Source organism: Podarcis pityusensis, assembly GCF_964106645.2.
Source record: "Podarcis pityusensis genome assembly, chromosome: 3".
NCBI classification, from domain to species: Eukaryota; Metazoa; Chordata; class Lepidosauria; order Squamata; family Lacertidae; genus Podarcis; species Podarcis pityusensis.
The window spans coordinates 76832202-76859270 of record NC_138026.1 but is presented as its reverse complement, the minus strand read 5'-3'; the positions used below and the strand labels follow the sequence as shown (position 1 = coordinate 76859270).

General features: G+C 42.0%; 2 protein-coding genes across 2 annotated transcripts; both read left to right on the top strand.

Moving 5' to 3' along the window:
• Positions 1-5850: 5850 nt before the first annotated feature.
• On the top strand, positions 5851-16217 carry RBM34 (RNA binding motif protein 34). The gene is made up of 11 exons (XM_080998492.1): positions 5851-6020; positions 8492-8663; positions 10206-10345; positions 11195-11414; positions 11788-11847; positions 12484-12527; positions 13354-13437; positions 13627-13690; positions 13778-13820; positions 14249-14367; positions 15877-16217. Exons 1-11 carry the CDS (start codon positions 5974-5976, stop codon positions 16159-16161), a joined length of 1278 nt encoding a protein of 425 aa, XP_080854618.1. The 5' UTR covers positions 5851-5973; the 3' UTR covers positions 16162-16217.
• Positions 16218-19063: 2846 nt separating this feature from the next.
• Positions 19064-26660, top strand: TOMM20 (translocase of outer mitochondrial membrane 20). The gene is made up of 5 exons (XM_080997820.1): positions 19064-19304; positions 21166-21212; positions 21931-22012; positions 23377-23519; positions 26242-26660. The coding sequence occupies exons 1-5, from the start codon at positions 19181-19183 to the stop codon at positions 26284-26286; spliced, it is 441 nt and encodes a 146-aa protein (XP_080853946.1). The 5' UTR covers positions 19064-19180; the 3' UTR covers positions 26287-26660.
• The last annotated feature ends 409 nt before the right edge of the window (positions 26661-27069 follow it).

The window sequence follows — 27069 nt, the reverse complement described above, 5'->3', positions numbered from 1 at the left end:
TATTGGATTCTGTTTCTAACAGTTTAATTAAGACATTTCAGTGTCTTCAGGATTACCAGCTATAAATTCAGTTTAGCTAATATATTGGTGGTTACCCGGGGGCGTTTTTTGGTAAACATTTCTATCATTTGCCTTTTGATTCCATACAGTATAGAGAAAACAAATGAAATATAAAACCAGAGCAATAAAAAAAAAAAGATAACAAAGTATCTTAGGCATGCATCTTCTGCCAGAGAGTCAGTTATACCAAGTGTACGTTGGGAGCAGTTGTTTGGGAGCAAATCATCATACAAATGTACCTCTGAGCCAAATTTCAAGTTAATCTAATCTACAATGTTGGTACCAATGTCACTGATGATGCATTAGATTCTACAGATCTTGTCAAGGCTTGCTAGCCAGCCACTATTTGTGCTTGCAATCAAACCCTCTTTCCCAATTCCTTTGGCATATGCAGAAGGCTTGGAGGAGAAGCAAGAATTTCTCCCATGTGCACTGTGGCTAGGAGAAGATAAAAAACAGCAGGGTCCTTCTCACTGTTTATCCTCTTTGCAAAGCAGAAGTGAGAAGACCTACACCTCTCTTCCAGGCCCTCTGGCACAGGCAGAGACATTTTTGCTGGGGCAGTTTAACTTTTAAGGATCTGATGGGCTCTAATATTTACTTTTTTTGTTATTAGTTGGTAACATTGGATTCCATTGCAGACACTGATGTTGCACTCACTCACACCAGCACCTAACAGGATCTTTAACTGTGTAAAAATGTCTAATATATGGTACTACAAAATGCTATTTCATGTGCAGTGCATCTAGGAATGACCCCTTCCCCAGCACACCATTGATCAGAACATAGTATGGTTAAAATAGGCTGACACCTTCTTTACCTCAATGGACTGATAATATTCCAGAACAGTTGCTGACTATGGTTCTGTTCAGAGAGGCTACTTGCTGTAGGTTCTCCTATGGCTGGGCCCAGTCCTTAGAGCTCCCAAGAACAGAAGCACAGCAAGCGTTCTTGATTTGTAGAATTTGTATCACACCCTTCATCATAGATCATTTTAGGGCAGGTGACAACTTTTAAAGTTACGTTTTACATTAACCCAGCAGAAGCATCAAACAAGCAAGAATACAGTACTGCATATTGTCTTGAGATTTTAAATGAATATATATTTTTAATAAATAAGCAATAAATCCATCTATCATCATGTTAATCCACAGGTCCATACATCTAAGATACTCAAAAGGCCTGGAAGAACGAGGAAGATTTTACAGCTGGCTCCGAAAATGTAACTTAAACTGTTACTTGTGCATTGCATCTGTTTACAGTTGTGGTATATAAAGAGCTGTCTTTTAATTAATTATTACAGATCCTCTTGATGTCACCTTTGCTCTTCTTGGCACCCTTCTGTTTAAAGCCAGATACAAGAGTGCTAGGTTGGATGAGAGTGTTGGGTCAGAAGGTTATGAAGATAGGCCTACAGTAGGTGCCCTGCCTTGCCATGTGCCACCCTCAAGTACTACAGTGGCTACAAAGTCATGTGGTGTGACTCACCAGGCTCTTATTGCCCCCACCCCCACCCCCGAACAGGCACTGGCAGCAATCCTGTGTAGGTGCCACTCTGTTCTCATTCTGCTTGGGTGTTAGCAGATTAGAATCCCCAAAATGCATTGCCTAACGTGAACTTAATCATATTATCCGGTAGCCTAAAATGGTATCCACTCAAATGGGGAGCTCGGGGGGAAGGGAGAAATGAAGTGACTAGAGGGGAAGAAAGGAAAGCTGGGAGAAAGAGGTGGAGGAGATAAAGCAGAGCAACAGGGGTAAGGGGATGAAGCAATCAGAGGGTGGCACAGTGATCAGAAAAGAGGAGCAACAAGACTCCCACCCACAGGTAGAAATGGAATCCCATAATATAGATTCACTTGAACTTGTACAGTTTTTATATGGGGTGTGCCCTGCCATCAAATCACATCTCCATGGACTGAAACATAAAAATCACAGACCACCACTTTCAGCACCACTATTATCAAAAACTTATAAGAAACAAGTCTTGATCAATCCTCATGATTTTTACACCATCCAATCATATTACTCTGTTTCCATATGTGTTCTGTGATTTAATGGTGGTGATGTTGGCATCCTATGTAATGCTCATAAAGATCTACAAGGATCCACGTTTCTGTGCCATAGTAGCACTAGCATGTACTGGATATGTGATTTTACAGTGCAGTGTAAGTTTTAATTCAATGGTGGATTGGGGCAAACCTCTTGTAAAATACATGACAACTGAAGATAATCCATTTTTAATCTACTTTATCTGACTTTTGCCTAGACTTCACAAAAAACACTGTGTCCTGTGTCTGTGAGGGCATGGGATCAATCACCCACAGTTGACTAGCTGAGCAACACAGCCACTTCTCCCTCTTGCTCTCTATTCCTCCTCCCTCCCTCCCTGCCTGCCCCAAAGCAGAGGCAGCCCTGTTGCTCCATTCCTCACTTGGTGGAGGGGGTCCTTCCTCAGAGTGAGGCATTGTGGGTGAGGTCACCCAGTGACTGCCTGTGCTGCCACCGCTTAGTCACTATGACTACGTTTAAAACTTCAGGTTGTGTCAAAAACTTAATTTGTTGTCATCACAGCAAAGCAACAACAGTGCAGGCATTCAAGGGGGTATCTCTCATTTCCACCAGCTCCCCTACCACATCACAGTCTGGGCCTGCAGGTCCCCCAGTTCCCATGGGTGGCTTTTCTGGAGCTGAGGCAGGAAGGAGGAAGCAGAAATGCCCTGTTCTGTGAAAAGTTAAATTGAGGATCAAGCACTCAATTCCCCCCCCCCCAAAAAGAATAGTATTTTATTGAATATGAGTCCTTAAAATTCAGCCTAACTTCACAGGAGATTTCAAGTCTTAAGCCTATTACTGCAGACATGGCTATACAGTATATCACTCCTTATGCTAAGAAGTTTACATTTCTTTTCAGTACTCAACAAGTGGATGATGCTCTTGCAACTTGCACTGGCCTAATTACAGTCCATGGCATAAGAGATAAACTACCGCCCCCCCAATGCTTTTGTAGCTTAATAACAGTTTAACCCAGTGATTTCTATTCTGCTACAATTAAAGACAAGAGCCAGCTTGAGGGTGATGTGCTGGAGCTACTGGCAATCCTTGCAGACACTACATGAGTGTGTTCCAAATAATTGTTTCTTTGCAACACAAGGAATCAGGAGCAGCCTGTTTTTACCTAAGTGTCCTTTCCAGCTTCCAGTTTTAATGCTGCAGCTAAGTCCCTATTATGACCAGAGCTTAGACAGCCTTCCTCACTGGTGGTGGGAGCTGTTCTACCAATTACAAGATTGAAAAACATGAATGGGAAAATCTGTGCTTTCCTCTTAAACAACTAAACTTCTATAATCCTACCACCGCAAGTGTATATGTACCGTACTTTGTAGAGTATATGACTTACTAGCATCAGAAACTGAATTTATTTTGGTGGGAGGAAAATGTATCTGAGTTATGTGTGGGTAATTAACAAAAGAATCAGCTGAGTGCCTAGATTCAAAATGTGAGTCTTTGCATGTCTGCTTACAGTTCTTGGCTACTCTGCCTATCCCTCTTGCAATGAACAAATCATACACTGTTAAGTTTAAAAGCTTTACTTACTATAGCCAAAGTTCTGGTTCATGCATTATTCTGTGCAGCAGAAAGTAGAACACTGGTAGATTACTCTTGGATGCAAAATACCGTATATAATCTGAACTACATACTCAAAGATCAAACACATCCATCCATGGCAAGAAGAGATTGATGAAAGGAATAGAAGCGGCTTCACTCCCTCATGGAGAAGAGGGGGCATGGCCTAGCTCAGTCTGGAAACAGAACTCTCTGGTCTTAATCCCTTGATGCACTAATTAGCACTCCTGCATTGCTGTTTGACCACTTGCTTACCTTAAATAACTTTCTTAAGTTACTACTTACCTTCACTTTTAAGCACCTCACCATGCTCACAGCCACACAGAGAGTTTTTGCTTATTTATTCAAACAATTTAAGGACCCCTGGACAGTTAAGTGATTACCTACGAGATCGCCTTACCCACACTGCCCACTTGACTGTTTCAGTTGGTGGAATTGGCACTGCTACAGGTGCCAAATAATACATGTCTCTCTTTGGTGCTTGCTAAAAACATTTTTTTAGACAAGTCTACTCAGATGCTTAGAAAGTTGAGGTAATTTCAGTGTTCTGTATGTTGTAAAGTAGGGTTGTGATTTTTTCTCAATTTTATTGTATTGTCCTTTTGTAAACCACTTTGAGGGTTTTTTGTTTTTGTTTTACAATCAAGCAATGTATAAATTTTATGAAATAACTAACCAGATGTAACAGCGTCCTTTAAAAATCCAGCCTGAGCAAGGAAGTTGTGGGAAGACCAAGATGGGCTGGGCCAGCTGGGTGGGGTTTGGAGTGCTTCCACTTTCGCAGGACAAGAGCTGACACAGGCTTCTGTCGACTTTTAACCATCGGATTTGTACTGTTCTGAAAGTCAAACAGGGACTGTGCCAGCGCACAGCTAAAGAAATTTTATTTGCAGCATGGACTGCAGGGGACGTGCGAACAAGAGAAAACCTCCAACCCAGAGATGAGGAGATTCTGCTTATACCTGAGATTTTTCCTCCCGTTTATGTCCAGAGGACGCAAGTGTGGTACTGCTTTGAATTAAACTACGGAGGCAAAAGCAGACGAAATAAAAGTAACATGGGCGGAGCTTATTAGTGCTGGAGGTTGCCGGTCAGAAGCATGCTGTAGGCACAAGAAATTATGAAGAAAACCATCTTATTAATTGGATAGAGAATTTCCGGGTTTACCCTGGAAACCGTATGTTTGTCTATCCATTGGGATTTTGTGACTGGATAACACTGCCTCTACACAGAAAGAGCGGCAAGTAGTGACAAAGGTGGCAGCTCCTTCTAATTCGTATATTGCACCTGTATTAAATTGTCCTGCTAGTGTCAGAACCAATGCAGTTCTTGATTGCACCCATAGTGCACTTTAGGACTGACGAAACCGTGGCTGCGAAAAAGTGGCTTACAATAGCCCTGCAAGGTAGTTCAATCTTAGTATAATACTAATAATTTATTATTTCTATACCCCACCTCTCCCAACAGATCATTAAAAACACGATAAAAGATCAAACATTAAAAATAGTACAGGTTAGAGCCTGATTTGGATTTCCCGTCAAAGCTCCCTCCTCCAAACACGCCTCAAGTTGCAGCAAAGGCCAACCTCCTGAAATTACACCTTCCCGGCCCAAATCCAATACCCAAAGTTACATGCTCTTGCCCCATTGGTTTCCGTACAGACTCTCTGTTCTTTTCACAGTTCAATCCAATGCAAGTTTACTCGAAAGCTAGTCCCAGGCTGTTCCAATTGTGGGGAAACCTTTGGCCCTCCAGATCCTGTGGAACTGCAACTCCCATCAGCCCCCAGTGCACATGGCCAATGACCAGGAGTGATGCGACTTGTAGTTCAGCAGCATTTGCAGAGCCCATTGTTCCGTGCTTGGGAGTCAGAAGCGGGGGAGAGCGCTGTCGTGCTCCTGCTCTGCTTGCGGGCTTCCCAGAGTGAGAAGAACAGGGCGCCGGGCCTTATTTGCTTTAATTCAACAACATAGTAATGTTTGCTTATGTTCTTACAACGCGCGCACACACACACACACACACACACACACACACTTAAATGACGACGTCCTGATATTTTGAACTGCATCTCCTATCTCCCCCCCCCCCCCCCCCACAAACTGGCTGGGGCTGACGGAAGTCCAGAACAGCTGGAGGGCTCCACGTTACGTGGAGGCTGAAGTAAAATGGCGTAAAAGAAGCGGAAGTTTACGTCCGAGTGTTCCTCTGAGCTTCACGCGGCGCTGCGGGGGCGGAAGCGGCTCGGCCGGCGGCGATCGTGGGAGCGTGTCGAAGGCGAAGGCGAAGATGAAGATGAAGCAGTCCAAGGCGGCCAAGCTCCGCCCCGTTACCGGGTGAGGAACGCGGCCCGCGCTATGCCCTCTCTCCCCTCCGCCCCGCGGCTCCCACCCCTCCCCCTCACCTCGGGTGCTAGAGGAGTCCTGCGCGCCGGCGTCGCGGTCCATGCCGTTGCGTTTGCCTGCCGACCCTCCAGACTCTCTTGGGGCCCCCAAAAAAAATTTAAAGGAAAAAAACCTGGATGTACATTTCCAAAATAATAAGATAAAAAACAAATAAAATAAATAAAATAAAACCTACATACAGCAACAGTGTTTTGTGTTCTGTAGGCTCCTGTGATGTAAGTAACCAGGCCTGCTGGCCTGCTCCCTAAAATATCACTGGTTTGCTCATTTCTATATATAGGGTGCCTACATTCTGCATGTGCAAGTGGCTTTAGATACCTATTAGCTCCATAAATTACCATATAGCATATATTCAACACAAAAAAAGTGCGACAGTTTGTTGTTGACAAAGGACAGCTGGACATATAAAGGGCCCCATGAGCTTAGAGCCTCATCAAACCTAAATCCGGCCCTGGAAGGCACCCTGAGGGTTCTTTAGTCTAATCCCCTGCAATGCAGGATTCCTGCTCACTGCTGTCCCAGGATTGGCTCAAACCATCAACCTTCTGGTTTTAACAGCCAAACGCACTGACGCATTTCACCACAGAGGGTTGATTATGGGAGCAGCCATGTATCTGTTCAGCAGTTTGCCCCCAAAGTTCTCATAGAAGCAAGATTGGTCTCCAAGATTGACTAAGAGAAACACACACACACACACACACACACACACATACCAGGAGTCTCTCAAAATGAACACCTCCTATAGCGTCTGCATGGTTAGCTTGCTCCTTATCAACAAAACATAATATTGCTGTTGGTAGTTGTAACTCCTGTAGCATTTAAGAACATAAGATGAGCCTGGCGGATCAGGCCAGTGGGCCATCTAAGTCCTGCATCCTGTCCTGGCAGTGGCTAGCCAGATACTTATGGGAAACCCACATGCAGGCCTTGGGCGGGGGGCGCAACCCACTGTGCAATCTTCTAATTGTGTGTGGCTGGGGATTTAAATTGTGGAATTGTGTTACAGCAAGTCTGCAGTTTATGAGGGGGTTACATTACTGGGGATTGTGCCTAAAGCTAAAATCGTGTATAATCATAAACCCATTGGGTTCAGTGGCAGGTGGGATTGCCAAAATAATTTTCCCTGGATCCCCACCATGCTTTTTATTTTTTAGAAATCTTTTTGGCATGCGTGTAAAGCTGAATGTGCACAAGTTAAATGTGCATAAATTGTGGACTTACTGTAGTTCATTTCTGCCTTTGTTTTGATTTTTCTGATTACTATAAATTACCTAAATATAGTTAAATGAAGGAATTTGCCATACTTACTCAGGTTAGTGTGTAGTTTAGAAGGCTTTTAACACTTTAAGCTAGAGGAAGTAAAATGCTAAAGTTACACATTAATCTGAGTATGTATGGCAGATATATTGCAAGTGGTTTGACTTGCTATTTTTTAAATAACAAAACTGTAAAAAGTTATTTTGTTATGTGATGTGACAGAGATATGACAAAGCTTTAAGTTCAAGGGGTACCAGACTTGGTACACTAGGGGAGATTTATGCACTTCTGTAGCCTTTCACTCTTGACAAATATTTTTCTAACATTATTTCATTTATTAGATTTATATACCGCCCTTCATTATAAGATCTCAGGGCAGTTCAGAGAATAAAATAAAGAATAAAAGCAAGTAACTAAGTAAAACAAAACAGCAAAACAATACGCCCCTTCCCACAGACATCTGCAGGACCTACCTGCACCGGCAGATGAGCTGCAATGGTGCACGAATCTTTTCTAATATACCAAGACTGGTACCCCTTAAATTTAATATTTGTCACATCACACAACAAAGTAACTTAATAAAGTTTTGTTATAAAAATAATTTTGAGACAAACCACTTGCAGTATTTTTGGAAAGACAGTATAATTGCTCCTTCTCTCAAATGCATACCTGACATTGATTTCTGGCAATGTAAAAGTAATCATACAAGAATCAGAGCTGTCTCCTGTTTGTTTTTCTCCTCCTACATAGTGATTATCTCCTTGCAGTCTATGATTTTTGCAATATATTTTCTTTTAATTGGAAAACTGCTGCGGAAATTATCTTGTAAGATTGAAAGGCAAGGTAGAAACATCTAAGCAAAAGTAGGAAAAACTGCAGGCTGTTGATTGTGAAGTGCCATGTGTTTATTTTTCCAGAAGTCCATGGCCCATTGGCTCTGGAAGCAGACATATGTGCAGAGACTTCTCCGTCTGTATACTTACAGCAAATGAAACACTCATATTGTACTAATTCTTCAAAAGTAATGACATGCACAATCTGCTTGGTTTTTTTCCATGGATATTATTGGTTTGTTTTACCTGTAGTTTGTGCTTTATAGGACAGTACTAAATGGGATCTGATGATCAACTTTATCTCTTTAATAGCAAAGCATGTGAGAAAGATGCTGCCACTGTATCGAAGGAAGATTATGTTGTGGGTGAAGTGGCCAACAGTCTGTTTCAAAATAAACCCACCGCACGTGGCACAGGTTCCCTGGTCCAGCTCTTCAGTGCTCCTGAGGCTGAAATACAGCCAGTGTATGTTGCTGTGCCAAGAGTAAGCACATTTCTTTACCTATGTAATTCCCAAAATGTGAGTTCAGTTCCCAGTACTGAAGTATGCCAGCATTTGGAATGCTTGACGTCCCTTAAATAAGACTGTAGATGTTACCTGTTAACAGTTCCATATTTCAACTCCTTAACCAGGCTATGAGACTGTTGTTTGCATTCATGTTACGGACACTGAAGATGACAGATCATAAGGATGGTCATAGCACCCTTATTTTTCACACTATGTTCTTGTTTGAAACTGTTGATACATCCCTTTTGGTGTTGCGGGCGGAGGAACAAGCAGCTGATATATTTTTAAAAAAGATTCTCAAAAACAGAAGCTGTGCCATCATGATAGGTCTTGGGTGCCATAAAATATTTTAATGATTGTTCCTTCATTGAAAGCTTATGAAACTTAAAGGTGCTCTTAAAATATATTTGTCAGCTGTCATTGGTAATGCTTCATCTTTTTTTTCTGACAGAGAAGAATCAACAGAGTGCTTTGCCACCAACAAGTATTATAGACAGTGCCTCTAAGTTACATTGGGCTTCTGAAAGCAGAATTTTATCCAGATGTTCATCCCCACCCTCTCTCAAATTACCTGATGAAAATCTGCCACCCACCCAATACAGTCTTGTTGGTTGTGTGATTACCGATCAAAACAACATAGGATTTTCTTTTTAAAATAAATAAATGTCTTTTTCAGTTTTGGTAGAGGCCTGATTAATACTTCACCAGTGTTGCATGAGAACTGTTTTCACTAAGGCTGGTCCAATGCTGCACAGTTCATGTTTGTAGAAACTGCATTATAAACCCAACTCACCTGCTTTTTGCGGGGCTTCTGTAGTATGGGAATAGCCCATGTAGTATCGACTCTGATTATACAGATGCAACTTATGAAATGACCCTTGTGTGAAGTAAAAAACCTTAAAAAGAGAGTCAATAAGCCCTTTACACCTGATTCAGTTTAATTCTAATCATCACTACCTTTTAAAAATAGCTGTTTAAAAATACCTTTCCCTGAGCAATTATCTCCCATTCTAAAATTGCAAACTATTACAAAAACCATCTCAAAAGTGTGAGATCCTCAAGATTATTTTATACAGTGGTACCTTGGTACTTGAACAAATTGGCTCCCGAACAAATTGGCTCCTGAACGCCGCAAACCCGGAAGTGAGTGCTCCGTTTTGTGAATGTTTTTTGGAAGCCGAACATCCGCCGCGGCTTCCAATTGAGTGCAGGAAGCTCCTGCAGCCAATCGAAAGCCGTGCCTTGGTTTTTGAACGGTTTCAGGAGTTGAGCCGACTCCCGGAACAGATTAAGTTTGAGAACCAAGGTACCACTGTATCTGAAATCACATGTGAGAAGTTGCTTAAGGTATTTTTTCACATAAAAATTTCATGAATAAAGGAGTGGGGCGGGGGTAACATAAAACTTAAGTTGTCCCCAAAGTACATATTATCTTATTGCTGTCCGGTGACCTTGTATTTCCCCAACCCCTTGTATGACCACGTTCTAACTAATTCTTTAAAATCACTTTTCTAAAAGGAATATAAGAAACGGAAGCTTACGGAAGAAGAAACTGCCACAGAAGTTCAGAGTTCGTCTAGTAAAGGAGAGCCTTTAAAAAAAAAGCTAAAAGCTAAAAAGAAGGATATCTCTCTTGCAGAGGAAAGAGTAGCAAGCAGGTAAGTTAAACACTTTAAAACTGATTAAGTTCAGAATAATCTATTAAAGGCAACCACCTGTCCTCACTCCCCCATGGTCTGACTTGAAGACCATTAGTAAGTCTTACCAAATTCAATAGCACTTACTCCCAGGTAGGTAGGGTTAGGATTACAGTCTAAACTGTTTGTTTTAGTTTGCAGCACTTAATATAAACCAAATTTTATCATACTTGTCATTTCTGTTGATTGGTTATCTTCTCTGGGTCAGAATTTAGAAATATAGAGCGAATTAGGGCACATAATAAATTTTGGGTTTTTTCGTTGAGCAGTGTACATTTTATAGAATGGCACTGTTGTAGAAGTAAAGGTACTCTGTCTTCGATTAAAACAATTTGAAGGCCAACAATGATTAATAGAACAGAACTATGCATGTTCCTTCAGAATTAAACCCAACTGAGTTCAGTTAGACTTACTCTCAGGTAAATATGCACAGAATTTCAGCATAAGCATGTGAAATATGCACTGGCTCTTAAGAGTATAAATTGTATGCATATCTACTCAGAAGCAAATTCCATTTAGTCCCATTCAGTTCAGTGTGATTTACTCCCTTATAAGCGTGTAAGACTGTAGCTTTCATTTATGTCACGCTCAGCCCCACTAAGGTTTGTTGACTGCTTGTTGCTTGAGTGACAGTAATTGCATGTTTTCAATATCGTTGTTGTCAGTCTCTCTAGCAATGTTGTCCGTTCCCCCCACCCCACCTGCTGTTTCCCCAGACAGTGGATTAGTAGAGGTAAAATATAGATTTTTTGTGACTATTAAAAAAACACCTGCTAACAAAGTTGTTGTACTTTTTCATCGTTTATCAAGGGAATGTGCTTTGGATGTAGCAGATGAAGAGGAGGAGAAAAAAGAAATACAAATTAAACAAAAACTGAAAAATAGACGTTCTAAATTGGTTTCCCAAAAGCTTTCAGATGAAGATGCTGGACTAAAACAAAAGAAAACACAAGTTAACCTGGCTGAGGAAATGCTAAAGAATAAAAGAACAATTTTTGTGGGCAATTTACCTGTTAGTTGTAAGGCACAGGTAAGTTTGTGGGCAGAGGAGTTATGGTCCCCAGTATAGCAAGTGTTCAGGAGTTTGTTGTCACATACGGTATCTGCATTCCCCCATTTTTTATCCATGTAGAAGTTTTAGCACCATATATTTTTCTGTGCTTCTTTGACCTAACTGAAGATTATATAATTCAGTTACAGATAAACCAGATTTCCCAGTTCTGTGTTTTACTACTCCCTCCCATTTATTTTTTTAGAAGATTTTGTACTTCTTGTCCTTAATACCATGAGCCAGATAAAAGTTGTGTAGGGACCATCACGCTGTATGGATGAAATATTTGCTGCTTATTATTTTTGCTCACATTTGCTCTGACAAATTACACCGTATGCTTGTTTCAATTTAGATGCTGAAAACGTTTTTCAAAGAATATGGGCAAATTGAATCTGTTCGTTTCCGCTCTTTGGTATGTTTTGGTTGTTGATTTTTATAATATTAGCTGCATGTATCTTCATGGGGAGAGAGTCTCTGGGGAAAAGCAAAATTGTGCTGTATGTGGGGAAAGTAGTGGCTCTTTATACTTTTACCCATGAGCTATTGCTACTTTGTTCTCATACAGCTTCCATAGCAAAAGGGTTAGTTTTGTGGCTGGCAATTTGTCACAGTAGAAAAGATGCTGGTTTTTCCTTGTTACCTACCTACTGCTTGTTCCAGTATTAAAGGGCCACAACAGGCAGCTGCGATGGTGCTGCCATTTGGAACTGGAAGAAGTAAAGCTGGAGAAGCAAAGGAGGTGAGGGAGAATATGGCAGGATAGGAGCAGAAAAGCATCTTACCCAGTGTAAACCAGTTTTGGCTTGGCTTAGCCAAGGCATAATTTCTAGTTAGCACACATCCTCCCAAGTTCTGTATCTACACTCTTCCAAATAGTGCTGGGCTTTGTAGCTAGCAGGAAGTGCATCAACGTGACCTCAGAAACCCATGTCCTTCCTCCAGCAAAAGATTAGGGAAGGATCTAGTGTGGTGTTGAGTTCATAATGTGATATGATAACAGAACAACACCAACCAACTAATGCACTACTTTTTTCCCTTCCCTTTCCAGATTCCAGCTGAGGCTACTGTATCCAAAAAAATGGCAGCCATAAAGTAAGTTATAATTTTTTAATAATTTTTTATAAAATGTGTTTAATTTTTAGAATAGGGAAACTCTACACATTTTCATTTCATTTTTTTTCTTTTTAGCAGTTAAATTTTGTTAATTGTTGTTATTTTCAAAATAAATACATTCAGTAGGTTTGCTAAAGACCAGGGGTTCTTTCTACTGTTCTGGAACAAATTGGGAACTGAGGTTATTCTGCCATTCATTGTGTTGATTGGTATAAATGGTAGAGCAGTGAGTAGCACTTTGTGCTATAAGTGTGGCATAATAAAGCCACATCCAACTTCCTACTTGGAAAAGGTAGAAACTATTTTTCTACCCAATTCCTTACTATTGCTGATTGATTTCAACATCCATTGTGCCGAAATAATGCATTTTTTAGCTAAATGAAGACTCCTTAAGATGCTTCCCAATGGGGCAGGAAGGGGCCCTGTCTCTCATTCCAGCAAAATTGTCTTACATTTTTGTACTGATGAAGAAATATCAGGAGAGACTGATCCTGTGTATTCCAGATCAAGAATGTATACAACTAGACAGTTCCTTAAAAAGTTTGTTAAGTGCCATTGAATTCAGTAGAATTTGTGTCTTAGCAAACATGCTGAGGATTGTGCAATATATTCTAAAGCAGGGGTAGAGAACCTTTGGCTCTCTGATGTTGGACTCAAATTCAAAGGAGGATGAGAGTTGTAGTTCAACAACAACTGGAGGGCCACAGTTTCCCCACCCCTGTTCTAAAGCCATCCATTCAGCTTGCAAGCGTACATATGTAATTTGTAATTAAATGTATAGTAAACTTCATTTTTTTCCCTTCAGGCGAATGGTGCATCCTAATATGAAGTACATTAATGCTTATGTCGTTTTCAAGGAGGAATGTGCAGCCAATAACGCCTTAAAATGGTATTTTTAAAAAGAATACTTGATGCTGGATTTTATAAAGTATTATGACATGCATTTAATTAAATAAATCTTAACAAAAGACGTATCCTAAATTGTAAATACCTTTTCTGAAGTAACACGCTGTGCAAACTAGGAAGGTAGCTGACTGTTTTTTTTTCTGATTATTTTTTCCTGTTGTGGCTTTAATAGTAATGGAACAGAATTTACCAGTGGATTCCACATAAGAGTCGACCTTGCTTCAAAATCTGCATGTGTAAGTAATTCAATTGCTGTAGGAAGAACCCTCCCAACTGCTTCCTTAGACTGTTGATTCAATTCTTCTTGTTCACTTGTTTTACAGCACGATAACAAGAGATCTATTTTTGTGGGAAATCTCCCTTATGGTAAGTGTTCGGTGAAATTTTACACTCTTCCTTTCAAATCTATGTAGAATTCTCTTGCAGAAAAATGACAGTTTCAGAGATCCTTATGAAATACATTCTTTTTGTAGCTTTTGCAGACTATAAAAGATTTAGACTGCATCTAGAAAGCTTTTAATATACTGTAAATATATACTCATTTATAAAAGCTGCTTTCAGATATATCAATAATAATTTGTTTTGCCACAAACAATAAGACGATGCACATGATGTATTGTTACAGCTTAACAGAAATAGATACACTGCAACAGTTCACATTAAAGTAGTTGTTGCTGGTAGTAAAAAGTCCTACATTTAAGTCTTAAATGAAAATATTTTGAATTTTTGCCGCATACCTAAAACTATTATGTTTTAACACCAGCATACTTTTTTAAAAAAATGTTTGCTTACAGAAATTGATGATGATACAGTAAGAGACCATTTCTCTGAATGTGGAAATGTAATCAGTGTACGAATTGTGAGAGATCGGAGCACAGGCATTGGCAAAGGTTTTGGTTACGTTCTGTTTGAGGTACGTCGATAGCTATTCAGTATCTGTGATGACAGAAACTTAACATTGTATTAACACTGACTGAAGGGTAGCTGGTGTCATATGCTCAGCTGTTAGCAACATTGTAACATTAAAACTGTTATGGCAGTTACAATGATGCACCTTCTAAAGAGTTGATGGAAATTGCTGCCAACTCCACTGAGGGTGACATCATAGCTAGACACCTCTGCAACTGAATGGTGCAGCATTGGGGACCTGTCATCTGTGACAACTGACTGTGCTGAGTGGAGATTTTGAGAGTTGGAGTCCAAAGACACAGGTTCCCAATCCCTGGCGTAGGGAAGGCACCAGTTAACATTCAATAACTTCTACAGAATTGAAAACACAGTTCAAAGCAAGCAGTCTCACACAACATGGTTCACCTCTCCACTCTGAAATATCTATAATTGAATTTGTAGCCAAGCAAATAGAATTGTTCTCGTAAGAACTAAAAGCTCAGTCCTCATCATGTCTTATTCAGAAGCAAGTCCTACTGAATTCAGTGATCTTACTTCCAAGTAGGGACGTGGGTGGCGCTGTGAGTTAAACCACAGAGCCTAGGACTTGCCAATCAGAAGGTTGGCAGTTCGAATCCCTGTGACGGGGTGAGCTCCCGTTGCTCGGTCCCTGCTCCTACCAACCTAGCAGTTCGAAAGCACGTCAAAGGGCAAGTAGATAAATAGGTACCGCTCCGGCAGGAAGGTTTCCGTGCGCTGCTCTGGTTCACCAGAAGTGGCTTAGTCATGCTGGCCACATGACCCGGAAGCTGTCTGCAGACAAACGCCGGCTCCCTCGGCCTATAGAGCGAGATGAGGGTGCAACCCCAGAGTCTTCCACGACTGGACCTAATGGTCAGGGGTCCCTTTACCTTTACCTCCAAGTAAGTGGAGTTAAGATTGCAGACGGAGACAACAACGTTCAAATCCTGCTGCTAGCAGATGGTGTCTTTACTCTGTCTCACTTCTAACACCTTCACAGAGTCAGTATTTTTCAACACACTCCCAAGCTGATGTGCTGGGCCATCTATATTTAATTTTTCAGTGACATGTTCATGGGGGGGGGAGGATTAAAGGAAGAAAGTTGAAGTAGGAAACCTTGTTTGCAGCACAGACTTGCTCATACTTGATATGTTTGCAAGCAGGAAAATTTGCATCCATTTCATGCTCCAAATAATAATTTAATGCGAAAGAAGAAAATTGTAGGCAGTTGGATAGCTTTCCAGTGGCTATGTTGCTTCTATTTACTGTGCATTTGGGGCAGACCTGTATTTGCCTAGTTTTAAAGTGGATGTGCTGGCATGATTTTAAAAAAAAACCAAACCCCCCTTTTTTTACTTTAGTTGCTTTAAATATTTTTGTTTTTTTGTTTATTGATTATTTTGTAAAGTGGTTTTTTATTTTTGTGAATTTTTCTGAAAGGATAATAAATATTAGTTACCAAGATGTAAGATGAATGCCTAATTTTAGATGTTGCCCTTTATTTTCCTTAAAGACTACAGATTCTGTACACCTTGCACTGAAGCTAAACAACTCTGAACTGAAAGGAAGAAAGCTACGAGTGCAACACTGTGTTCAAAAAGAAAAAGCTCCACAGAAGAGTTTAGTCAAGAATGTAAAGAGCCCTGTTGGACTGAAGTATTCAAAGTCTTCTTCACTGAAAAATGCAAAAGGATTATCGAGTAACTCTTTTGCTGGTGAAAAAGCAACCCCAGTGACAAAGAGCAAAAAAACCAAGTCAAAACACATAATGAAGAAGAAACCGAGAAAATCCATTTGAAATAGTTACGCTGCAAGTTTTGAATTGTATTTTTAAATAAATTTTATTTCATAGTCTTTTGGGAGTTCTGCATATTCTGTCTCCAGAGTTTGAGTTTAGAAATTAAGCTGGATTAATTCATAATATTAACAACAGAAGTCACACTAAGAAAGTTCAACACATAACAATTCTACTGGCCCATCTTCACTCACTATGTAGTCTAAAAGGGAAAGAGACAATCTACTCCAGTAAAGTTTACTTAAAGAAGATTTGCTAACCACAAGCATTTGATCATTTACAAACCTGTTTTTACTAGTGATTGTCCTTTCTACTGTTACATTATGTTTGTTTCCAAACCTTCAGCAGTATACTGTTGCATGCCACCCCAATCTCCAAGCAGTGTAAGATTTCAGGGGTTCCTGGCGCTTACCTCGGGTTCGTGCCTGGCGTGCTCTGGTCCATGGGGTCACGAAGAGTCGGACACGACTAAACGACTAAACAACAACAAGGGTTTGTGCTTCCATTGGAATGAGTTAAAGTGGAGACTAAGGTGTATTCATGATATATGGTCTGTTTACATATATATACCACGAGCCTACAATGGAAGAGTTCACAGCATTAACACCCCAAGAGATTCTTGCTTCTCCCATAGCTGCAGCCGTGGATTCCAACAGTGTTCTGTCTCTGGCTTCCCAGCCTGTTGCTTCCAGCTTCTAGCTCAAGGCATTCTGCTGCCCTCAAGGCCTTTTTGGGTGGCCTTCGGCAACATTTGATGCCCCCCAGCTCCGCTGGAGGGAGAGGATCCACCTATTTGTCCTCTGGCGCTGAGCCACTTCTTTTGTTACCTTAAAGACCCATATTTAGAGGGCTATTATCAAACCAGGAAGCTAGCCAGGCTATTTCAGGAATTTGAATCCTTCCTTAGATTTTAGCCCTTGCTGGATCCAAGAATTATAAGGGTCTCTGCATATAGCCTACTTCCACCCCCCAAAACTCAACAATACTTTTAAGCTGAAAATCACCACATTATCAAATTGCATCTCCATGTCCAAGTTTAAATGTTCCTGCTTCTGGAGATTTTTTAAAAAAAGATTTCCCTTATGTGAACCAATTGATGAAAATACTTTTAAAGAGAAAGCATATTACTTCATTCCTGTATTTCAAACTTGCAACTGTTCCTGTTGTATTGTTATAAGAATTTTAAGGTCATATATATAAATAATAAATGTTCATAACTGTATATATAAACCACATGTCTGAAACCCACACAAAAAAAGGTCCTGAACAAATTGACCTCATATTTCTCTGCAAGGTCAAAGTGGGAAACCTCCCCATTGTCTCTTTCCTCACAAATCCTGTCCTCACAAATCCTGTCTTAAAGGCACATTCAAGATAAGAACAGGGTGTGAACCTGTGACCTAGATTCAGGAATTAAGTACCGTATTTTTCGCCCTATAGGACGCACCGGCCCATAGGATGCACCTAGATTTTTTGGGGGGGGGGAATAAAGGGGAAAAAATTTATTCCCCCCCCCAGGCGCAGGGCTGGGGCAGGGGAAGCCCGAGCTTCCCGCGACCCCAGCCCCCAGAACAGGACCCAGAGCCATGCCGAAGCTGTGCGCAGCTTCGGCATCGCTCTGGGAGCTTGCAGGGCTGGGGGAGGGGGAAGCCCAAGCTTCTAACCAAGTCGGGGGACAGCGGGATGGCGGCGTTCCGCCTCTCCGCTGTCCCCCGAGCTTGTGGGGCTGGCGGTGGGGCTCTCCTGAAGCCTGGAGAGCGAGAGGGGTCGGTGCGCACCAACTCCTCTCGCTCTCCAGGCTTCAGCGAAAGCCTGCATTCACCCCATAGGACACACACACATTTCCCCTTTATTTTTGGAGGGGGAAAAGTGTGTCCTATAGGGCAAAAAATTCGGTAGTTATAATAACAAAAGAGTGGCCAAAACCCAGATAATGAAATCAGGTAATGGCTCAGGGGTAATGGCGCATATGGCTCGGGGTCCTCCTCTCTCCTGTGTGTGGGGGAGCACCCTGTTGCAGCAGTCAATAAAGATCAGGCTTACTAGCTGCTTTGCTTCTCAATATTCTCTGGTTGCGCTGTTATTTTCTCCTACCGATAGAGAACCTACAAAAGGACTTTATATGGGCTCTTGGGTACCCCACAAGGGAAAAGGATAAGTTTTTATTTATATCATTATCTTTGCAGCGGGTATCCCAAAAAGGTCCATGTAGCATCTAGTCAGGAGAAACTTGGCCATGCTAATCATGGATTTTTGTGGGTTGTGTAACAGAGCAGATTTCTTCGATAGACTTCGTTCATGAACCCAAACTGACTTCCAGGTTGCCACCAGAGCTGGCTGAAACATGTAAACAATTTATTTATGATTTTGGTCAGTTCAGAGACAGGTTATAGGGGAAATGAGTGATTATTAACGAAACTTAAGAGGCATTTGTCTAATGTAAGTAAACTTTGATTAAGCCATCTGTTTCTTTGAAGACGACCTGCTTGACTTCTAATCTTGTACAGGAAACTACTGTGGAATTTTCTGTACCAGCCATCAAACATATTGCATGGAAACTGCAGCAGTGCTGATCCCACAAGATTTGCTGGTACTGTATCCTAGCAGTTTTATGCCTGCAACGTAAGAGCCTCTGCGGCGGTTAAATGCAGCGAGCTCGCGACACCCTTACGCAGAGGTTAGCCTGGGACACGCTTAGCGTAAACGGACTCCCGGGGACGCTAAAACAGACGTGACTCCTTCCACATAGTTTAAGGGGGCGGGGGGGAGGAAGAGTCCCGCGCGAACCCACCACGCATGCGCCGCGCTCCCGCGGAAAGCGATGCGCGCGTGCGCAGTGCCGCTGGGAAACGGCTCGATTTCCTGCCCATGCGCTCGGGTCTCGGTCGCTGGCTGATGACGCATTCCGCCCGCCGAAGCGAGCGTGTGTGTATGTGAGCGAGAGGAGCCGCGGTGGGCGGGGTCTTCCTCTTCTGCTGGCTCCAAGGTGCCTGTGAAGTACGAGGCGGGCTCGGCAGGCAGGATGATGGGGGGAAAGAGCAGCGCCATCGCCGCGGGCCTCTGCGGGGCTCTCTTCATCGGCTACTGCATCTACTTCGACCGCAAGAGGAGGAGCGACCCCAACTTCAAGAACCGGCTGCGGGAACGTGAGTCGCTCTCGGCCGCCCGCCTCCTCGTGCAGCCGCTGCCCCACCCCGCGCGGAGCCGGCCCTGGGTCGCCCCTCCGACCTGCCCCCCTCCCCGCCCCGCCCCCGCTCCATTGGCGGCCGGGCCTGTCAGGGTGGCCCTCCGGGGAAGCCCCGCTGCCTCCCAGGCTGTGGTTCCTTCCGCGGCGCGATGGAGGGGGGTCCTTGCTCGCCATGGGCGGGCGCGGGGATTTTGCGGTGGCCCCGAGGACAAAGCAAAACCAGGCCTCCCAACTGGGCATGCCTCTGTCGTGGCCGGCCTTCTTCCCCATGCTCCCTTGCATCGCCAGACTGGCCTTCATTTCAAAGGTCACAAGCTGCAGGTGTTTGGATGAGGATCGCTTCACACGCTGTTAGGACCCACCTAGTGTGTGTTTTTTACTGGATGCACGCAGAAACCTAGTGTGTGTGTGTGTGTGTGTGTAGCAAACACATTCTCCCTGCGGCATGAATCCTGGAATTTGAGATAGGCTGTAGCATTCTGCGGTGGATATGCATGGTGTCTCCTGCCACGTGTTTTGAGAAGGGTCCCTGGGAGTGCAGAAGCTTGTTGCATTTTTGATACTTTGTTTTGCACAGGTTTCCAAAAACTTAAGTATCTTAATCAAGCTGTTGAGATTTTTCCTCCTGCGTGGAAACATGACTAAAGACCACCTAGGTTATTTTGTCCCATGTTCATCCCTCTCACGCTGTGATTGGGTTTGTCACCTTTCAGGTGTTGCAAAGTGAACATATACGGCCTTTTCTACTCATGTAGACTTCCCATGTGATTTAGAATCCTAGAGAGTTCAAAGTCCCCTATTACACAAGTACCCCCTGAAAGCTGATGAAGCCTCCAATGAGCCCAGATGGAGGAAGTGGGCTCACAGGGAGTGGGAGAACGAATTTTGTAAAGTTAACCTGACTTCTTAGGTACTTACCATACTGTTACGCATTCTCAAACCCTCCTGGTACTGTTGCTGTTATAACTTCCAGGATAAGGATGGATGCAAGAGGAAAATGTAGAGTTATCCAAAATGCAGAACGTTCTCTCGTACTTCTGCATTATTTCACCTCTTCAATAAAAAACTCACATTCTTTAACGTGATCATTCTTCCTTAAAACACACGCTCACAGAAACTGTTTTAAGTGCCAGATTGTGAAACATGTTCTCAGAATTGAGCTGGTAGCTTTTCTGTGCTGAATTTTTTCAGGGATTTATACAAACAATGTAAATATTTTGTGCTTTGTCTTCACTTCTTGATAACATTTTCTTCCAGTACGGTTTGCAGTAGAACATGATAATGCAATAGGAAGCAGTTAACTTGTCTCGGGGTGATGGGGCAGTCAAGTGCTGTTGGGACATGTGATATGTTAACTGTTTCTCTGTAGCTGTTCAGTATTCCTGCCATTCTGTCACTATTCTTATAGGGCATGTGACAAATTGAGGCAGAATAGCTCCCCCACCCCAGAAGTGTGCTTCAAGGCAACATTGTATTTAATTATGCCACTAGGTGGTAGGGCTTCTCACAGTTATTAAAATGTTACCTCCACTCCTGGTAGCAGTGGTCCTCCTGCTCTATAGAGCCTGCAGTGAGCTCAGGGAAATAGTTTTATCCTAGGAAGTGTGTTTACAGGCAGTATAAGATGTAATTTTGCATAAGTTCTTATAAATAATTCTCTATATGCAGGCCTTTGTAGATACGAAATGTCCAAGTATTGTTCTTCCCCCCACGTCAGTTTGGAGTACAAATAGTATTGTGATTCAAAGATCAATATATCCTTTTTTCAGTAGATTACCAAAATATAGAAACTGAAAATGCGCGGTGTGTTTAATTCATAGGACGGAAGAAGCAGAAACTCGCCAAAGAAAGAGCAGGACTTTCAAAGGTATTGATACCCTGTTGTCTTGAGTTCAGTTTTAGTTGTGGTACATTATACATGGTGTACAGAATTCATTTCAAATTGGATTTTGGCTTGAAATTATCATACAGGCAGTGACCATTTTGCACAAGGGTTCTGTTCCTGACCCCCACACGCATCAACAAAGCACACATAAGCCTGCCCATTCCACCCCATTTTGGGGCCACTTCTGGGTTGGCAGCGACAAGCATGTGCGTGATTGTGCAATAATTGGACACGTAAAATGGTTGCTGTCTGTACTAACAGCTTTTTTGATCTATGTTAGTCAACTTGAAACCAGATAATTTCCTGCACCACTCACCAAAAGTGTATTTCGTGTTTTCTGGCAGTCGCCCTTGCTCCCCAAATCATAGGCAATTCAGGAGAATTACTGACCCTCAGAAGATTGCTTTTTTGAGGGGGGGAGTGTTGAGGGGCTGGGGACAGCACTTTCCATAGTCCCCCTTCCATGGATATATGTCTAAATTAATTATTTCCATGGAAAGAAGTTTCACAGTGTGGCTCAGTTCTGTAACAAATGCTGATGTGGAGGTGATCTCAGGAGTTCAGGCATCTTGCCAATGTTTAAAAACCTAACTTTAAAAAACCCCTACTAGAATGCTCTTAAGTACTGTATTTAAAAGCATATGTGAGGAACGGGATGTTGTGACATAAACGGCTGATTGCATAAATGTCATTATTACAGTTGCCTGATCTAAAAGATGCTGAAGCTGTTCAAAAGTTCTTCCTTGAAGAGATACAGTTGGGCGAGGAACTGCTAGCACAAGGTTGTTGAAATTTTTACAAATGTGGGGGAATGGGGGAGTAAAATATATTACAGTTCAAATAATGTTAATTTTTGAAATGGGACATAATGGGGAACAATAGTTAACTGAGGACTTCCTGGTTTGTATGCATGTGAAGTGGCTATGTGTAAGGCAGTGAGATTTGTTTATATCTCAGCTTAATAAGCCTAGATATCATCATCTGGATACAGCCATTATTTAACAAGATAGCACATCTGAACTGTCATGTCATATAAATCTAATACAGTGGTACCTCAGGTTAAGTACTTAATTCGTTCCAGAGGTCCGTACTTAACCTGAAACTGTTCTTAACCTGAAGCACCACTTTAGCTAATGGGGCCTCCCACTGCCGCCGCGTTGGCGGAGCACAATTTCTGTTCTCATCCTGAAGCAAAGTTCTTAAGCTATTTCTGGGTTAGCGGAGTCTGTAACATGAAGCGTATGTAACCTGAAGCGTATGTAACCTGAGTTACCACTGTACAGTGGAACCTCTACTTATATTCACCTCCGGTTACGTATCCTTCAGGATACATATGTGGCAAACCCAGAAGTATTTTTCTTGGTTTCACCACATGCGCAGAAGTGGTCTACCGTGCCGCCTGCATGCGCAGAAGTGGTCCCTCCGGTTGCGGAAACCTCAGGATCCAACTGGAGCTCCGGAATGGATCCCATCCGCAACCAGAGATACCACTGTACAGATTTAGTACCCTATCCAGACCGGGAATCACCAACGTATTGGCCAGATGTGTGGACTGCAACTCGTGTAAGCACAGCCAGTGGTCAGGGATGATGGGCATTGGAGTCAGTAACATCTGGAGCTACATTGCCATATTGGCTACCCTGATCCAGGCTGCCAAATACCAGTCATATTTAAAATTGCTTTGTTAAAAGTCAGAAATTTCCTACCATGATTACATTATCATCACAACCACCCTATCTTAAAAAGATGACACTCAGTGAAATGGTGTCAAATTGGGCATTTCTGCCTTTCTCAAAGTCTCAAGTCAATAATGTATTTCGTTATCAGTCAGCAAATGGAGGTTTACTGTCCTCTATTTACTTGAAAAAAATATTCTAGTTGTAATGAGTACCTTGACCAGAAATCCTTCTCGGTTCTGGGATACTAAGCCATCCAAACAACCCAAATATCATCTGAAGGGTAGTTAGGAATTATTTCTATTTTATTTTCTATTTAAAAATGGCATCTGGGAATAAAGTGTTGGTAAATTGACTTAAATTCCCTTGGATATACAGTAAGATTTGCTATTAACTGAAGATGAGTGACAAATGAAGCCTAAAAGTGCAAAGCTAATGATTGCCAATTTAACATGCTTCGTATTTTACAGGAGAATATGAAAAGGGTGTTGATCACTTGACGAATGCCATTGCTGTGTGTGGACAACCGCAGCAGTTACTACAAGTTCTGCAGCAGACGCTTCCACCACCAGTGTTCCAGATGCTTCTCACTAAACTCCCCACAATTAGCCAGGTATGGAAAGCTGTTTTTTGCACTCCTTTTAGTAGTTTGAAATAGGAGTAGTTGCAATCAACATTGTTTGCCTGCTCCTGTGCATGTTTGTTCCCACTGCTTTTTAACAGCGTTGCTGCTCCCAAGAAAGTGTGCTCAGGATTTCAACTTTAAAATTGATTTTGGTGGTTTTGCTGATACTGAGACAAGTGCCTAATTCATCACATTGGTAGACTTGGCTTTAAAATTAGGGAGGTATTCTAACTGGAATTGAGCAAGTGGTGGCTCTGTTTTGTTTCATTTAGTGCAAATACATCCCATTTTTAACTCTAGTCCTCAAAGCAGCTCAGAAGATACAATGGGCACTTGAAACAAAACAGCTTCACTTGAGCAGGAACTAGCATCCCACAAGGCAATTGGTGTTAAAAGGCCCTGGGGAATCAGTCCAGTGGGAACAGAAGCAGGCACCTGGTGGTGTTTTTGCCTGTCTCATATTATGGCACGATTCTGACTTCTCAAGCAGCTCATGCAAGCAGCATTTCTGGCAATTGTGCCTACTGCCTGCTTGCTTGCTTGCTGTCCTTGAGACCAAGGACTGCTTGTCAGAACAACTGTAGCTCTCAAATCACGTAACATTAATTCCTACTATATGCAGCTACTCTGGGTTATATCCAGAAGTGTGTTTCTGTTAACTCTTTTGATGCCTCTGTGAATGGAAGGAGGGGGGAATTTATTTTCTATCCTGCCTTTCTTCCATTATGAAATCCAAGATGGCACACGTGGTTCCCAGGCAGTCTCCCATCCAGCCACTGACCAGACCCAGACCTGCTTAGCTTCAGCAAGTTAGTGGCCTCGTTTTGCCTTCAGGCCATCTCCTGGGCAGCGTGGAAGTGCGTTGCAGAGGGAGGCGGGGGAATTAGTTACCTCCTGCTTTCCATTCACAGAAGCTTTCATTGAATCAGTGAGCCTTCTGTGAGTGGAACAGCACAATTCGATGCAACCCTGTTGAAAGGGTTGAAGCAGATTTCCAATGTGCAAGAGCAATTATTTGCTTCCCTTTAATAAGAAGGGTTTACTGCGTCTGAACAAACTCACATATAACTCAGAATTAAAGGGAAAAGATGATCTAGCAGTTTTATATATTCCTAGCTCCCGAGATGTCCTCTGATAATGTGTTTTGTGAAAGGCCGCTTTTGAGGATTGTCTGTAAACTTCAATTGGTTCATGATGCAGTTGCCCACCCAGCTCCCAAATCCTAAATGACTGGGGTTCAGAGCTTGCCCTTAACTTCATGTCCCATCATATCTGACCATTTGCTGTTCTGGTTGGGGCTGATGACAGTTTTAGTCCAACTTCCTGGAGGCCACCATGTTTGTTACCCCTGTTCTGTGGTACAGTCTTGCTTTAATTGTCAGTGCCACCTGATACTAGTGCTGACAACGGGTGGTATAAAGGGCAGGGTGGCATGTGTGGTGGATTCCTCACTATAGAACTTTCCCTATACCATTTTGACAGCCCCATCTGTTCAGGAGGTTGGTTCAAACCATATTGTTCAGGTGAGCATATCTGGAAGAATGAATTGAACAAGATATTCCTGAAAGAGAGGCGTTCCAAAAGTGGTTGCAGCACCACAAGGAGCAGTAAAAACCCCTATTTGTGCATGAGTTCCTTTGCTGGAAACCACTGGGTAACATTAGATGCCATGCAAGCAGGCTTCCCCTTTCTTCCCCATGCCCCCAACCTACTCTGGAGGGTCCCCCAACATTCTTGAGCATATTTTAGGCAGCACTCGGTTGCAGAGGACAGGAAGTGGACTCCCATAGCATGGCTGGATGTTGCTTCCACTGGCAAATGGACACCTCTGGATTTCACCCACAGCCTGTTGCTCGTCAGACATTTCTGACAGATCTAAAACTTGAGTTTAAAACAAATAAAAACAAATCAGACCTGGGGTTCTTAAGAACTTGCAGCTGCAATCAGAATTTGGAAAATGGGCCACACTATAACTGCTAAAGGGCTATTTCAGTGTTTTCATTCTGGCTTAACATAAGAGACCTGCATAACCAAGATTTCTTGGTATTTGTTTCATTTAGTTAATTTCAAGCTAACTAAAGCAAGCGGAGTAAAATATTAACAGCAGCAATAGATGCAAGTTTAATTACTGGATCCCAGGTGCATCAAGTTTGGTTGATGTTCGCTTGGCCAAATATTGCACAATTTCATTTTTATAATTACTGTACAGTGGTGCCTCGCAAGACGAAATTAATCCGTTCCGTGAGTCTCTTCGTCTTGCGGTTTTTTTGTCTTGCGAAGCACGGCTATTAGCGGCTTAGCGGCTATTAGCGGCTTAGCAGCTATTAGCGGCTTAGCGGCTATTAACGGCTTAGCGGCTTTAAGAAAAAGGAAACAAACTCGCAAGAACTCGCAAGACGTTTCGTCTTGCGAAGCAAGCCCATAGGGAAATTCGTCTTGCGGAACGACTCAAAAAACGCAAAACCCTTTCGTCTAGCGAGTTTTTCGTCTTGCGAGTTTTTCGTCTTGCAGGGCACCACTGTATTTTGATTAGGAAGCTTATTAGATCCTTGCTGCACTTGCTGTTTACCTGCTGTTTTCTTACTAATGTTGATTTTCACAGAAGAGGGAGAATATAAATTTAATTTTGCAGGTTGCAACTCATTCTGTAATTCACCTGATGAGAGAGAGTCTTATTACTCTAAGATGATTCAAATATTTTCTTTTACAGAGAATTGTAAGTGCACAGTGCTTGGCTGAAGATGATGTGGAATGAGAAATTTCAGCTGGAAAAACAAGTGTTTCCTTAGCCCAAAATATGAGCATCACTGGGGGGGAAGAGCAGGGTAAAGGAGTAAGCATAGAACTCATGAACTGTATACCACATTTGAACCAAACAAAGTTAATTTTAACTTTGAGTGGGTTGGTTTGGCTGGACTTTATTTATTATCTAGTGCAAAGTGTATTTTGATAAATTCATTTTATAAATACACCATGTTGAGTTATAAAAAGTATCATTAATGTCATTTATTACCGATACAGTTGCAGCATTGTACATATAAAAGATGTATTACTACAACATAAAAAAACCCTGTGCTCATTTTTGAAAAACCCAAAGCTAAGGCATTAAAAGACGTACCTGCCCTCCCATGTGTATGTGTGCTCATTCAAATGTCAAAGGGATAGTGACAAATTTCAGCATGTTCTGTACAGTGCCCAGGACTGTTTCAGATAGCTCTTATTAACTTTATTTTGTTTTTGGTTCTTTGGATCTTACACCAAGTAAAATAACAAAGCAAAACAATCATATTGAAATCCTAAATAATTTTAAATGCAGTTTTATTGTAATCAATCTTGAAAAATATAACTAAGAAGAAAAATGTATTATGGGGTGCACAACTCAGAGGTTCATAGAATCATTTTCCTATTAACTCATTAGGACCTCACTACCAAATTATTATTATATAATAATATATTCATTTAATTTCTATACAATTTATATGTTTAAGAAAAAATCTCAAAGCTTTTTACAGCTGAAGAAATATAAAGTATGCATTCA